Source organism: Babylonia areolata, chromosome 31 (assembly GCF_041734735.1).
Source record: "Babylonia areolata isolate BAREFJ2019XMU chromosome 31, ASM4173473v1, whole genome shotgun sequence".
NCBI lineage: Eukaryota > Metazoa > Mollusca > Gastropoda > Neogastropoda > Buccinidae > Babylonia > Babylonia areolata.
The window spans coordinates 5,767,888-5,784,924 of NC_134906.1; the positions used below are offsets into that span (position 1 = coordinate 5,767,888).

The following is a 17,037-nucleotide window of genomic DNA, read 5'->3' on the forward strand; positions in this document are numbered from 1 at the left end:
CACACACACACACACACACACACAAACAATATGCAATGTTTTGTGTCAGAGACAATACATCATCTGACGACATTATACCCGATAGTTTGAAGCAGATTTCAAACTGCAAGTAAAATGTGATACACGAATGAGTGGTTTTCTACTCCAGACAGCAGTTTCCTAGAGAGAACGCTGAAAGATAAGTCTGTTCCCTGTATAAACTATCAGAACATGCAGATTTTCCAAGTATAGATGATGCCATTCGGGACAGATTGGTTATTGGGCTACAAGACAAGGAACTGTTTGAAACAAGCTAAAACTTAAAGTCTTAACTCCCGAGAGCAAGGTTTCGGTTGCGCCCCTTTTCTCTGCATTCAAATTTTGTATTACGTGTAGCTGACACATTTTGTACTTTCCAAAGTCAATTCAGGTCTAGATTGGAAGCTGCTAGGCAAATCTCGCTCTCTGCCATAAATGAAGCCAAACCGTAGCTTTATTAGGCTTTTATTTTGAATAAACCTTCACCGACGTCACAGTGTCAGACTCTGGTGAGAAACTGGCTTGATTCAAATCGCCCGCCATTTATAGTCCGGTTCAGGCTTTAAGCCACAGCTAGTTCAACTGAAATTAAAGATGCCAGTTCAGCAGGTGTGTCACTCTGAGCAGGCCAAGACTCGAGATTTATGAGCAGACAGGAGTCCAGTCATGTAAATGCTGTCATGTACAGAGGTGTTGGTCATGGGGGCGGAAGTCATCGAAACAGGATCACTGCTGAACACAGGACCAGAAATCCAACACCTACTCAACACTGCCAAGGAAGATGTTCATAAATTTCTTTGCGTCCACCACGAACATACTAATATCATTTCTTTATCTTGTCTGGTCTTGCTTCTGTGTCCTGAAGCTCATCTGCCTATCCTCTGTGTTAGTCACAAAGACACAGATCCAATTCTTTGATTCTGTTCAGGGATACTGTATAATTGCTTTGTTCAAATCCTCAAAATCCTGTGTCACTTCTCTGTCTTCACCATGTCACTTCTTTGTCTTAATCCTGTGTTACTTCTGTGTCTTGATCCTGTGTCATTCCTGTGTCTTAATCCTGCGTTACTTCTGTGTCTTAATCCTGTGTTACTTCTGTGTCTTGATCCTGTGTCATTCCTTTGTCTTGATCCTGAAAATCCTGTGTCCCTTCTTTGACTTGATCCTGAATCACTTCTGTTGTGTCTTGATCCTGATGATCCTGAGTCACTTCTATGTCTTGATATTGATGATCCTGTTTCATTTCTTTGTCTTGATCATGTGTCACTTCTTTGTCTTGATCCTGTGTCATTTCTTTGTCTCGATCCTGAAGATCCTGTTTCATCTCTCAGTCTTGATCTTGAAGATCCTGTTTCATTTCTTTGTCTTGATCCCATGTCATTTCTTTGTCTTGATCCTGAAGATCCTGTTCCATTTCTTTGTCTTGATCCTGTAGATCCTTTTTCATTTCTTTGTCTTGATCCTGAAGATCCTGTTTCAGTTCCTTGTCTTGATCCTGTAGATAATTTTTCATTTCTCTGTCTTGATCCTGAAGACCCCGTTTCATTTCTTTGTCTTGATCCTGTGTCATTCCTTTGTCTTGATCCTGAAGATCCTGTTCCATTTCTTTGTCTTGATCCTGTAGATCCTTTTTCATTTCTTTGTCTTGATCCTGAAGATCCTGTTTCATTTCTTTGTCTTGACCCTGAAGATCCTGTTCCATTTCTTTGTCTTGATCCTGTAGATCCTTTTCCATTTCTTTGTCTTGATCCTGTAGATCCTTTTTCATTTCTTTGTCTTGATCCTGAAGATCCTGTTTCATTCCTTTGTCTTGATCTTCTGTCACTTCTTTGCCTTGATCCTGAAGATCCCGTTTCATTTCTTTGTCTTGATCCTGTTTCATTTCTTTGTCTCGATCCTGTGTCATTTCTTTGTCTTGATCCTGAAGATCCTGTTTCATTTCTTTGTCTTGATCCTGAAGATCCTGTTTCATTTCTCTGTCTTGATCTTGAAGATCCTGTTTCATTTCTTCGTCTTGATCCTGTTTCATTTCTTTGTCTTGATCCTGTGTCATTCCTTTGTCTTGATCCTGAAAAACCTGTGTCATTTCTCTGTCTTGATCCTGGAGATCCTGTGTCATTTCTCTGTCTTGATCCTGGAGATACTGTTTCATTTCTCTGTCTTGATCCTGGAGATACTGTGTCATTTCTCTGTCTTGATCCTGGAGATACTGTTTCATTTCTCTGTCTTGATCCTGGAGATACTGTTTCATTTCTCTGTCTTGATCCTGGAGATACTGTGTCATTTCTCTGTCTTGATCCTGGAGATACTGTTTCATTTCTCTGTCTTGATCCTGGAGATACTGTTTCATTTCTCTGTCTTGATCCTGTGTCACTTCTTTGTCTTGATCCTGAAGATCCTGTTTCATTTCTTCGTCTTGATCCTGTTTCATTTCTCTGTCTTGATCTTGAAGATCCTGTTTCATTTCTTTGTCTTGATCCTGTAGATCCTCTTTCATTTCTCTGTCTTGATCCTCTTTCATTTCTTTGTCCTCACTGTGAAGATTGTGAGTCATTTCTTTGTGATCATCACAAAGAACTAAAATGACCTCTTTGTCTTCTAAGCCTTCTTGGACGTCGTGCAGATCTGCAGTGAAGTCACTGCCTTTGTCATGAACAACTCGGGCCTGTGTGTTGTTATCACCATGCTGATGGCAGGTCTCGTCTTCAGTGTCCCCAACATGCAGCGATGAAAGGCTGGTGGTGGTGCCTGTCGTCTGCTCCACAGTCTCTGACAGCACAGACTCCGGGCTTTCGTCATGTGCTGACACGGCTTCCGCACCAGCCATGGTGTCATGGAGTGTCTGAGGTCCACCTCCGCACTGATCTTCAGGCGCCGCTGCCAAAACCTCCTCTGATTTTCCCGCCAAGGCTGCTTCTGGCTGTGTATTACCTGTCGTGATGTTTCCTCGTTCAGATATGCCCTGGACAGGGTTGGGAGTGTGGCGCTTCAGGTCAGTTTCTGTCTCCGAGGCAGACCTGGGGATCTCGGTTTCATCGGTTTCCTGTGACAGGATTTCATCAGGACTCAAACCAGGCATGGCTCCTGCTTCTGAAAACGTATGATGAGGGCCGCGCTGTTCAGCAATGTCAGGTTTCTTTTCACTGATACCCGAGTCTCCAGCGGCACAATCTGGGTCGATGATTTCAGGATTTGTGGGTTTGATACCTGGTGGAGACACTGGTTCAGAATGCCCTGTCTGTTTGTCCACCTCACTTGTCTTCCCAGATTCTTCTGCTGCAGATACCCCAGAACCAGTAGGTTGTCCCACTTCCTGAGTAGATTTTTGCCGTAGAGATTTCAGTGAAGCCTTCTGTGACTGTGATGGTTGCAGGGAAGTTTTCACGGCAGCGACATCTGTTCTCAGAGCTGTTCTGCATGGAGAAGATCCTGGCCCTGGTTTTGGTGTTGATGTTGATACTGGTTTTGATGCTGATGGTTTTGATGCTGATACCAACCCTGGTTTTGATGATGACAATGGCTTTGATGCCGATGGTTTTGATGCTGATCCTTGTCTTGATGTTGATGGTTTTGATGCTGATCCTTGTATTGATGCTGATGCTTTTGATGCTGATCCTTGTCTTGATGTTGACAGTTTTGATGCTGATGCTGACCCTGATGTTGAAGTTGATCCTGGTTTCAATGCTGATCCTGGCCTTGATGTTGAAGCCGAACCTGGCTTTGATGCTGATGGTTTAAATACTGACCCTGGTCTTGATGTTGATGCTGATGGTTTGGATGCTGATGTTGAAGCTGATCCTGTTTTTGATGTAGATATTGACCCTGGTTTTGATGATGACCCTGATGTTGAAGTTGATCCTGGTTTTGATGTTGACCCTGGTTTTGATGTTGTGGCTGACACTGGCTTTGATGTTGATAGTGGTCTTGATGTTGACCCTGGCTTTGTTGTTGATGTTGACCCCGGGGTTGATGGCGATGCTGACACTGGTTTTGATGTTGATGCTTTTGATGCTGATCCTGGTTTTGATGTTAATGCTTTTGATGCTGATGCTGACACTGGTTTTGATGTTGATGGTTTTGATGCTAATCCTGGTTTTGATGTTGATGCTTTTGATGCTGATGCTGACCCTGGTTTTGATGCCGATCCTGGTCTTGATGTTGATCCTGGTTTTGATGCTGATCCTGGTCTTGAAGTTGATGCTGAACCTGTTCTAGATGTTGGTGCTGACCCTGACCTTGATGCCGAGGGAGACGAGGCGGAGGAGGAGGAAGACAAAGAAGACGCAGGCACGGCCTGTCTCCCCGACCGGTCTGCACCACCTTTTCTGGCAGTGCTCCTAGCAGGCGCTTTGGTCTGCCCGGCTGCAGGCGCTGGCTTTGGTGCTGTCCGAGGCTTTCCGGGAAGGGCGGCCTGCGGCTTTCCTCCAGGCTTGTGCAGGCTGTGCGGAGGTCTGCCGGAGGGCCCTGACCTGCGAGGTGGTGGGGGCCTGGTGGTGGAGGTGGAGGTGGAGGTGGAGGTGGTGGTGAGGATCTTCCTGGTCTGAGCCAGGGAGGGGAAGAGGTCGGGGTCCGTCTCACACAGCATGGTCACCGTGTGCACGATGTTGTCCTGGAGAACCTGGGCGGACTTCTGGGCCACGCGACTCTGGGGGGTGGGAAGGTGAGGGAGGGGGGGGAATGGAAAGAGAAGGATACAGTAGAACAGTGACTGGTGAAAAAGGAAAGACGCTACACACATACACCACACATGTACACCACACACTTCATGCAAGCACACAATGCTCACACTCATACACCACACACACACACACACTTCACACACACCACAAACACACAAACTTCACACACACATACATCACACACACACATACACCACACACACACACATACATTACACAAGCACACACCACACACAATCACACACACATACATCACACACACACACACACCACACACACACCACACACACACACACCAAACACATACACACACACACACACACCAAATACATACACACACACACACACCAAACACATACACCACACACACACACACACACACACACCAAACACATACACACACACATACATCACACACACATTACACACACACACACCACACAATTCACACACACACACCAAACACACACACACACATACATCACACACACACACACACACACCAAACACACACACACACCAAACACATACACACACACACACCACACACACACACACACACACACCAAACACATACACACACACACACCAAACACATTACACACACACACCACACAATTCACACATACACACCACACATTTCACACACACACACATTTCACTCACACACACACACACACATTACACACACACACACCAAACATATACACACACATACATCACACACACACACACACCACACACACCTTGGCGCCAGTGAAGGAAGCAGCATGAGCAGGAACAAAGGAACACTCTGCAACAAAACAAAGAACGACAATGGATTTGATCCGGAGGGTTTCAATTAAGTCTCTCTAACTTGCAGTCTTCATGATTCGAAACTTAAGACGAAAACCTGGCTTGGGTGCCAAAAAGCATGCACACTCGAAGCTTTAATGGAAGGTGAATTTGTGTGATGGAGTAACTGAACAAAGCTTGACCTATGTAAAAGGGCACCTGACCATCTGGCACACACATATATATATGTGTCTGTATTTATCTATATACCTACCTACCTACCTATCTATCTATCTATCAATCAATCAATCCACCTACCTACCTACCTATCTGTCAATCAATCAATCCACCTACCTACCTACATACCTTTAAATCTACCTACCTTCCTACCTACCTATCTATCTATCTATCTATCTATCTATCTATCTATCTACATTCAACTCATTCTATCAACCAGTCAATCAATCTACCTACCTATCTACCTACCTTCCTACTTACCTACCTACCTACCTATCTATCTACCTACCTACCTTCCTACTTACCTACCTACCTATCTACCTACCTACCTACCTATCTATCTATCTACATTCAACTCATTCTATCAACCAATTAATCAATCTACCTACCTACCTTCCTATCTATCTACCTACCTATCTACATTCAACTCATTCTACCCCACAGTTACATGTCTGCTACAACTTCCCTGGACCAGCGCTACATGAGACCACTGCAGTCAAAACAGGGTGGTTCATCAAAATGGCAAAAACCAATGGAGAATTGTTGATTGTAGCCAGTCGAACAAAGCTTACATTTTCATAGTCCATGAAATCCACAAACAGTTCAGTTCAGAGTGCTAACTGTACCGAGCAAGAATAAACGAAATTAACTCACTCAGTACGGCCAGTCCTCTCTTCTCCTCTACACAGACCCCTCGGATGTCCAGTGGGTGTCTGAATGACCCAACCTTTAGCTTCCGTCGTCAGAATTGTGGTATTCTTTGTAAACATTCACGTCTTAAGAGCCTTACGCTTGCAATATTTTGATGATGGTAATTGGGGTGAAACGCAGTTAACGTCGTCTCTTTCGCCGTTCGTATGGACAGAGTTAAGATAGTGTGTTGGTACGAGAATACTCATACCTGGTCCACAGAGGAAGTAATTATGGTACAAGTTATCTTCTACCTGGAGTTGAATGAAATTTATCTATCAATCTGTCTGTCTATCTATCTATCCATCCAACTATCTATCTATTTATCTATCTCTATCTCTCCATCCATCCACCTGTCTATCTATCTATCTCTCTATCTTTGAAAAAAAAAATCCATCCATCTATCCTTATCTCTGTCTGTCCATCCATCCATCCACCCATCCATCTGTCTATCTATCTAGCCATCCAACTGTCTATCTATACATCTATCTATCTTTCCATCCACCCACCCATCAACCGATCCATTATCCACCAACTAGATACCACACGAATGGTGCGATCTATCCATCCATCCATCTATCAATCCCTCTACCTATCTATTAGATTACACAAGGCTGGTGCGGTGTAGCAGGCAAGCAGTCAGTCTGCAGCCCTGGGTGTTCTTCTTTTCTTCTTCTTCTGCGTTCGTGGGCTTCAACTCCCACGTTCACTCGTATATACGCGAGTGGGCTTTTTACGTGTATGACCGTTTTTACCCCGCCATGTAGGCAGCCATACTCCGTTTTTGGGGTTGTGCATGCTGGGTATGTTCTTGTTTCCATAACCCACCGAACGCTGACATGGATTACAGGATCTTTAACGTGCGTATTTGATCTTCTGCTTGCGCATACACACGAAGGGGGTTCAGGCACTGGCAGGTCTGCACATATGTTGACCTGGGAGATCGTAAAAATCTCCACCCTTTACCCACCAGGCGCCATCACCGTGATTCGAACCTGAGACCCTCAGATTGAAAGTCCAACGCTTTAACCATTCGGCTATGGCGCCCGTCGCCCTGTGTGTTCAAAAGCAGCGACAGCACACAACAAACCACAGCCGGTGGTGGTGGTGGTGGTGGTGGTGGTAAAACGTACTCTGCAGGAGTTGCTGCTGTAGTTCTGGCGGCAGCGCGGACCACTGCGGGCACTGCACCACGCGGTGAATGTAGCGCTGCAGGTACCACTCGCATCGCTCCACCAGCCGCTTCAGCAACCGCTGCACCTCCTGCCACACCATCATCGTCATCGTCATAGTGATGTTGGTAACAAAGCATTTTTGTATTTGTATTTGTATTACTTTTTATCACAACAGATTTCTCTGTGTGAAATTCGGGCTGCTCTCCCCAGGGAGAGCACGTCGCTACACTACAGCGCCACCCATTTTTTTGTATTTTTTCCTGCGTGCAGTTTTATTTGTTTTTCCTATCGAAGTGGATTTTTCTACAGAATTTTGCCAGGAACAATCCTTTTGTTGCCGTGGGTTCTTTTACGTGCGCTAAGTGCATGCTGCACACGGGACCTCGGTTTATCGTCTCATCCGAATGACTAGCGTCCAGACCACCACCCAAAGTCTAGTGGAGGGGGAGAAAATATCGGCGGCTGAGCCGTGATTCAAACCTGCGCGCTCAGATTCTCTAGATTTCCTAGGCGGACGCGTTACCTCTAGGCCATCACTCCACATTTCCTTGCTACACCATCGTTATCAACCCTTTCACCACCATAGGTGACTTCAGTTGACTAGACAGTGCACTGCCATATGCGACTTTTGTCGATATTGAGGGGTCATGTTGTTAAGACCATTTTTGACTCACTTGTGTAAACAAAGTGAGTCTATGTTTTAACCCGGTGTTCGGTTGTCTGTGTGTGTGTGTGTGTCTGTGTGTCCATGGTAAACTTTAACATTGACATTTTCTCTGCAAATACTTTGTCAGTTGACACCAAATTTGGCATAAAAATAGGAAAAATTCAGTTATTTCCAGTCATCTTGTTTAAAACAATATTGCACCTCTGGGATGGGCACAAAAAAAAAAAAAAAAAAAAGAAGCCTAATTATATGCAAACTGCATTTACTGTTATATTTATATTTTTTGTATTCTCTAAACTTGGCACTTTGATCTGATATTCTGACCCAACAACAAGAGCAGTCATTATTATCATTTTTTTGTTCAAACAGGAACTTCTTTTGCTAAGCATGGAATTTTTATTTATTTTGCAAACGTTTTGAGGCAGATAGTAAAAAAGGGAAATTACTCTGTAATTAATGCTAGGGGACTTTACTCGAATCTGGTTAGGGCTTTTTTTTTTTTTTTTTTTTTTAATGCGAAGCTTTATAATAACAAATACAGAACACATTTTAACGATTAGATTTTTTTTTTTTTTTAAGTGTATCACAAGTGAGTCTTGAAGGCCTTGCCTCTCTTGTTTCCCTTTACAATAATACCCTTCGTGGAAGGCCTTGCCTCTCTTGTTTTACATTGTAACAAAGCTTGACAGCTGCAGCCAGTTCCCCACCAACAGAACGATGACTAACCTTTGCCCCCCTGATTGTGTGTTTGAAGTGCACAAATCCACGGTGTTGTTTTGACATAAACTGAAGTCTCTGACAGCATCGTTTCTAAAATATTTGGCACTGAGGAGTGTTTTTCACACAGAAACTTGGCAGTGAAAGAGTTAATATCAAAATTATTTCCCCCTGTCACATCATCATATTGATAACAAAGTATTTCCTCTGCCACATCATCATCATGATAATGCTAATAACTAAGTATTTCCCATGACACATCATCATCATCATACTGATGTCAATATCAAAGTATTTTCCATGCCACATCATCATCATACTGATGTCAATAACAAAGTATTTTCCATGCCACATCATCATCATACTGATGTCAATAACAAAGTATTTTCCATGCCACATCATCATCATACTGATGTCGATAACAAAGTATTTTCCATGCTACATCATCATCATCGTACTGATGTTGATAACAGAGTATTTCCCCTGTCACATCATCATATCATAAATAAAGACTTTCCACTGTTCTATAACACTGATATTTATCAAAAGTATTTCCCCTGTCACATCATCATCATCATTATTTTTACATGCACTTAGTCAGGCCTTGAGTGCACACATAATTATGTATTTGGGTACCTGTCAGAGCGGATTATTTGGCTACCTATCACAGTGGATTATTTTGGGTGGATTATTTTGTTACCTATCAGAGTGTATTATTTCAGAGTGGATTATTTGGGTACCTATCACAGTGGATTATTTGGGTACCTATCACAGTGGATTATTTGGGTACCTATCACAGTGGATTATTTGGGTACCTATCACAGTGGATTATTTCAGAGTGGATTATTTGGGTACCTATCAGAGTGGATTATTTGGGTACCTATCACAGTGGATTATTTGGGTACCTATCAGAGTGTATTATTTCAGAGTGGATTATTTGGGTACATATCACAGTGGATTATTTGGGTACCTATCACAGTGGATTATTTGGGTACCTATCACAGTGGATTATTTCAGAGTGGATTATTTGGGTACCTATCACAGTGTATTATTTCAGAGTGGATTATTTGGGTACCTATCACAGTGGATTATTTGGGTACCTATCACAGTGGAATATTTGGGTACCTATCACAGTGGAATATTTGGGTACCTATCACAGTGGATTATTTGGGTACCTATCACAGTGGATTATTTGGGTACCTATCACAGTGGATTATTTCAGAGTGGATTATTTGGGTACCTATCAGAGTGGATTATTTGGGTGCCTATCACAGTGGATTATTTGGGTACCTATCACAGTGTATTATTTCAGAGTGGATTATTCGGTTACCTATCAGAGTGTATTATTTCAGAGTGGATTATTCGGTCACCTATCAGAGTGTATTATTTCAGAGTGGATTATTTGGTTACCTATCACAGTGGATTATTTCAGAGTGGATTATTCGGTTACCTATCAGAGTGTATCATTTCAGAGTGGATTATTTGGGTACCTATCAGAGTGGATTATTTGGGTACCTATCAGAGTGGATTATTTGGGTACCTATCAGAGTGTATTATTTCAGAGTGGATTATTTGGTTACCTATCAGAGTGTATTATTTCAGAGTGGATTATTCGGTTACCTATCAGAGTGTATTATTTCAGAGTGGATTATTCGGTTACCTATCAGAGTGTATTATTTCAGAGTGGATTATTTGGGTACATATCACAGTGGATTATTTGAGTACCTATCACAGTGGATTATTTGGGTACATATCAGAGTGTATTATTTCAGAGTGGATTATTTGGGTACCTATCAGAGTGTATTATTTCAGAGTGGATTATTTGGGTACCTATCAGAGTGGATTATTTGGGTACCTATCACAGTGGATTATTTGGGTACCTATCAGAGTGTATTATTTCAGAGTGGATTATTTGGGTACCTATCACAGTGTATTATTTCAGAGTGGATTATTTGGGTACCTATCAGTGGAATATTTGGGTACCTATCACAGTGTATTATTTCAGAGTGGATTATTTGGGTACCTATCACAGTGGAATATTTGGGTACCTATCACAGTGGATTATTTCAGAGTGGATTATTTGGGTACCTATCAGAGTGGATTATTTGGGTACCAATCACAGTGGATTTTTTGGGTACCTATCAGAGTGTATTATTTCAGAGTGGATTATTTGGGTACCTATCAGAGTGTATTATTTCAGAGTGGATTATTTGGGTACCTATCACAGTGGATTATTTGGGTACCTATCAGAGTGTATTATTTCAGAGTGGATTATTTGGGTACCTATCAGAGTGTATTATTTCAGAGTGGATTATTCGGTTACCTATCAGAGTGTATTATTTCAGAGTGGATTATTCGGTTACCTATCAGAGTGTATTATTTCAGAGTGGATTATTTGGTTACCTATCAGAGTGTATTATTTCAGAGTGGATTATTCGGTTACCTATCAGAGTGTATTATTTCAGAGTGGATTATTCGGTTACCTATCAGAGTGTATTATTTCAGAGTGGATTATTCGGTTACCTATCAGAGTGTATTATTTCAGAGTGGATTATTTGGGTACCTATCAGAGTGGATTATTTCAGAGTGGATTATTTGGGTACCTATCAGAGTGGATTATTTGGGTACCTATCAGAGTGTATTATTTCAGAGTGGATTATTTGGGTACCTATCACAGTGGATTATTTGGGTGCCTATCAGAGTGTATTATTTCAGAGTGGATTATTTGGGTACCTATCAGAGTGTATTATTTCAGAGTGGATTATTTGGGTACCTATCACAGTGGATTATTTGGGTACCTATCACAGTGGAATATTTGGGTACCTATCACAGTGGATTATTTCAGAGCGGATTATTTGGGTACCTATCAGAGTGGATTATTTGGCTACCCATCACAGTGGATTATCTGGCTACCTATCAAAGTGGATTATTTGGCGACCTATCGAACTGGATTATCTGGGTACCTATCAGAGTGGATTATTTGGCAACCTATCGAACCGGATTTTCTGGGTACCTATTAGAGTGGATTATTTGGCAACCTATCGAACCGGATTTTCTGGGTACCTATTAGAGTGGATTATTTGGCAACCTATCGAACCGGATTTTCTGGGTACCTATTAGAGTGGATTATTTGGCTACCCATCACAGTGGATTATCTGGCTACCTATCAAAGTGGATTATTTATTTGGCTATCTATCAGAGTGGATAATTTGGGTACCAAATAAGAGTGGATTATTTGGGTTCCTATCACAGTGGATTATTTGGGTTCCTTAATCACAGTGGACATTTCCCACAGAAGCGGGGGGCTCTACGTACCTCTGAAGTGTCGTGGCCCCCACCCCCGTCCTCCCGCTGGCTGCGGTCCAGCAGCTGTCGCAGGGAGCAGTAGACGTTGCAGGCCACCTCTGGCTGCAGCAGGCTGACCACCATCGTGTAGCTCTCCGCCAGCACGTCCAGGCACCACGCCCCGTCCTGCACACACACACACACACACACACACACATCAACAATGATAATGATTACATGTCCTGCACACACACACACACACACACATCAACAATGATAATGATTATATGTCCTGCACACACACACACACACACACACACACACACACACACACACACACACACACAAACATACACACATATCAACAATGATAATGATCATATGTCCCGCACACACACATGCATTAACAATGATAATGATTATATGTCCCGCACACACACACACACACATCAACAACGATAATGATTATATGTCCTGCACACACACACACACACGCATCAACAATGATAATGATTATATGTCCTGCACACACACACACACATCAACAATGATAATGATTATATGTCCTGCACACACACACACACACATCAACAATGATAATGATTATATGTCCTGCACACACACACACACATACACATCAACAATGATAATGATTATATGTCCTGCACACACACACACATCAACAATGATAATGATTATATGTCCTGCACACACACACACACATCAACAATGATAATGATCATATGCCCTGCCCCCACACACACATCAACAATGATAATGGTTATATGTCCTGCACACACACACGCATCAACAATGATAATGATTATATGTCCTACACACACACACACACACACATCAACAATGATAATGATTGTATGTCCTACACACACACACATCAACAATGATAATGATTGTATGTCCTGCACACACACACATTAACAATGATAATGATTGTATGTCCTGCACACACACACATTAACAATGATAATGATTGTATGTCCTGCACACACACACATTAACAATGATAATGAATATATGTCCTGCCCACCTTCACACATCAATAATGATAATGATTGTATGTCCTGCACACACACACATTAACAATGATAATGAATATATGTCCTGCCCACCTTCACACATCAATAATAATAATAATAAATCTTTAATAATAATAATAACAATAGTAATAATAATAATGATAACGATAATACACCCTGCCCACCCCCACACATCAACAATGATAATATCAACAACAATACCACTACTACTAATGATAATATATCTTCATCCCCCCCTACCCCCCAACACCCCCTCACACACATCAACACTGATAATAACGATTGATAGTAACGACAACAATATTACTACTACTAATAATAACGATAATACGTCCTGCCCAATCCCCCCGCCCCACCTCCCCCCCCCCACTCCCCCTGACCTTGCTCCAGGACAGAAAGGCAGGGGAGGCCACCAGGCGAGGGAAGTGGGCGGCGCAAAAGGCTAGCGCCCTGTCCATGACCCGCACGGCGGCCAGCTGCACAGGGAGGGCCCGGTGGTTCTGCTGCAGGCAGCGCACCAAGACGTGGGAGTCCAGGATCACCTGGGTGATGTTCCCCACGCTCTGCAAGGTCAGGTGAGGTGAGGCAAAGGTAAGGTGAGCTGAGGTAAAGGAAAGGTGAGTCGAGGTAAAGGAAAGGTGAGCTGAGGCAAAGGTAAGGTGAGTTGAGGCAAAGGAAAGGTGAGTTGAGGCAAAGGTAAGGTGAGCTGAGGCAAAGGAAAGGTGAGTTGAGGCAGAGGAAAGGTGAGTTGAGGCAAAGGAAAGGTGAGTTAAGGCAAAGGCAAGGTGAGTTGAGGCAAAGGAAAGGTGAGTTAAGGCAAAGGAAAGGTGAGTTGAGGCAAAGGAAAGGTGAGTTAAGGCAAAGGTAAGGTGAGTTGAGGCAAAGGTAAGGTGAGTTGAGGCAAAGGTAAGGTGAGTTGAGGCAAAGGAAAGGTGAGTTGAGGCAAAGGAAAGGTGAGTTGAGGCAAAGGTAAGGTGAGTTTAGGCAAAGGTAAGGTGAGTTAAGGCAAGGTAAGGTGAATTGAGGCAAAGGAAAGGTGAGTTAAGGCAAAGTAAGGTGAATTGAGGCAAAGGAATGGTGAGCTGAGGCAAAGGAAAGGTGAGTCGAGGTAAAGGAAAGGTGAGTTAAGGCAAAGGAAAGGTGAGTTGAGGCAAAGGTAAGGTGAGTTAAGGCAAGGTAAGGTGAGTTGAGACAAAGGAAAGGTGAATTGAGGCAAAGGGAAGGTGAGTTGAGGCAAAGGTAAGGTGAGCTGAGGCAAAGGTAAGGTGAGTTGAGGTAAAGGTAAGGTGAGCTGAGGCAAAGGAATGGTGAGGTGAGTTGAGGCAAAGGTAAGGTGAGCTGAGGCAAAGGTAAGGTGAGTTGAGGTAAAGGTAAGGTGAGCTGAGGCAAAGGTAAGGTGAGTTGAGGCAAAGGAATGGTGAGTTAAGGCAAGGTAAGGTGAATTGAGGCAAAGGAAAGGTGAGTTGAGGCAAAGGTAAGGTGAGCTGAGGCAAAGGTAAGGTGAGTTGAGGCAAAGGTAAGGTGAGTCGAGGTAAAGGCAAGGCGAGTTGAGGCAAAGGTAAGGTGAGTTGAGGCAAAGGTAAGGTGAGGTGAGCTGAGGCAAAGGTAAGGCGAGTCGAGGTAAAGGCAAGGCGAGTTGAGGCGTTTTCAGGCACCACGGATGACTGCGGTAATGGCTTTCATACCCTTAGCGCACATGACACGTGTGATAACAGTTGGTGATAATAGTATCCATGACACCAATGATGCAATAATGATGATAATGTTAATAATAATGATGATGATAATAATAATAATAATGATAATAACACTGACAACAATAACAAAGAAATCATAATAATGATAATAGTAATTGTAATATAATAATAATATCAATGTTAATATTAATGATATCACAGTCATAATAACACTAACGACAACTTGAAGGCAAGGCTTTGAAACACATACATACATTCATCTTTTGCACATATCTTGCAAATAAAAAGATGTGTTGTCAAAAACTAGTAATAGGCTCATTCGTTCAATCACTCAATAAACACACCAACAAGTAATATTTCACTCAGAATACAAACAAAAATTTTTTTTTCCCTATCAATAGACAAAATATTAATGAAAAGAACTATGTAAAGTAGAAACAAAGGATTTAAGTTTTAACAGTATTCTTTTGTTTCATCAGAAAACAGAAAACATGGAAACCTGTTTAAAAAAAATCAACAGGAGGAGTTTGTATTATACTCCATGTTTGGTGTTTACATATACTTACCATGTCAAACTGATGCAAACTAGGCCTATGGTTTGCTCTGTTTGGCCAAATTTCGCGCGGCTAACAGTGAAAAGACGCCCCTCTTAGTCTGGCCCGCTCTTAGCCAATCAAACGCCTCTAACAGCTATAAGCGCTGAATCATTCCTTTGGCCAAGGCTCTCCACGCCATACAATATTCAGACACTGACGACAACTAAATCATGGAAACTAACTAAAAAAAACCAACCTAATCATTCCAACACTGATAACAACTTGAAAATAGAAACTGGTTGAAGAAAACAACACAACAACGATCATTCTGACACTGATGACAACTCAAACATGGAAACTGTTTTAAAGGTGACAAACATTTTCTTGCACCAGTCCATCGTTATTGACAAACACAACACTCCTACCCGGGTACCCCCAACCGCCACACTTGCCCTCTCCCCCATATCTACCCCCTGCCCTCACCTTCCTGCCCTCACCATCTGGTCAATCATAGCCTTGGTGCAAATCTACCGCATTAACTCACCATCTGGTCAATCATAGCCTTGGTATAAATCTACCTCATTAACTCACCATCTGGTCAATCACAGCCTTGGTGTAAATCTACCCCCTCCACTCACCATCTGGTCAATCACAGCCTTGGTGCAAATCTACCCCATTAACTCACCATCTGGTCAATCACAGCCTTGGCGCAAATCTACCCCCTCCCCTCACCATCTGGTCAATCACAGCCTTGGTGTAAATCTACCCCATTAATTCACCATCTGGTCAATCACAATCTTGGTGTAAATCTACCCCCTCCCCTCACCATCTGGTCAATCACAGCCTTGGTGTAAATCTAACCCGTCCCCTCACCACAAATGTACCCCCTCCTCTCACCATCTGGTCAATCACAGCCTTGGTGTAAATCTACCCCCTCCCCTCACCACAAATGTACCCCCTCCTCTCACCATCTGGTCAATCACAGCCTTGGTGTAAATCTACCCCCTCCCCTCACCATCTGGTCAATCACAACCTTTGTGTAAATCTACCCCCTCCCCTCACCATCTGGTCAATCACAGCCTTGGTGTAAACCTACCCCCTCCCCTCACCATCTGGTCAATCACAACCTTGGTGTAAATCTACCCCATTAACTCACCATCTGGTCAATCACAGCCTTGGTGTAAATCTACCCTCTGCCCTCATCATCTGGTCAATCACAACCTTGGTGTAAATCTACCCCATTAACTCACCATCTGGTCAATCACAGCCTTGGTGTAAATCTACCCCCTCCCCTCACCATCTGGTCAATCACAGCCTTGGTGTAAATCTAACCTGTCCCCTCACCATCTGGACAATCACAGCCTTGGTGTAAATCTACCCCCTCCCCTCACCATCTGGTCAACCACAACCTTGGTGTAAATCTACCCCCTCCCCTCACCGTCTGGTCAATCACAACCTTTGTGTAAATCTAACCCGTCCCCTCACCATCTGGACAATCACAGCC

The 17,037-nt window shown here is 42.9% G+C and overlaps 1 protein-coding gene across 1 annotated transcript in view; it reads right to left on the reverse strand.

The window, feature by feature from the left end:
- Positions 1–297: 297 nt before the first annotated feature.
- The window catches only part of LOC143276199 (uncharacterized), a 35,151-nt gene continuing 18,411 nt past the window's right edge, over positions 298–17,037 (reverse strand). Inside the window, exons 9-13 of the mRNA XM_076580644.1 lie at positions 13,681–13,863; positions 12,273–12,428; positions 7,532–7,661; positions 5,444–5,490; positions 298–4,663 (exon numbers count right to left, since the gene is read on the reverse strand). Coding sequence (XP_076436759.1) covers positions 1,346–4,663; positions 5,444–5,490; positions 7,532–7,661; positions 12,273–12,428; positions 13,681–13,863 — 3,834 coding nt within the window. The 3' untranslated portion in view covers positions 298–1,345. The remainder of the gene's footprint in view (positions 4,664–5,443; positions 5,491–7,531; positions 7,662–12,272; positions 12,429–13,680; positions 13,864–17,037) is intronic.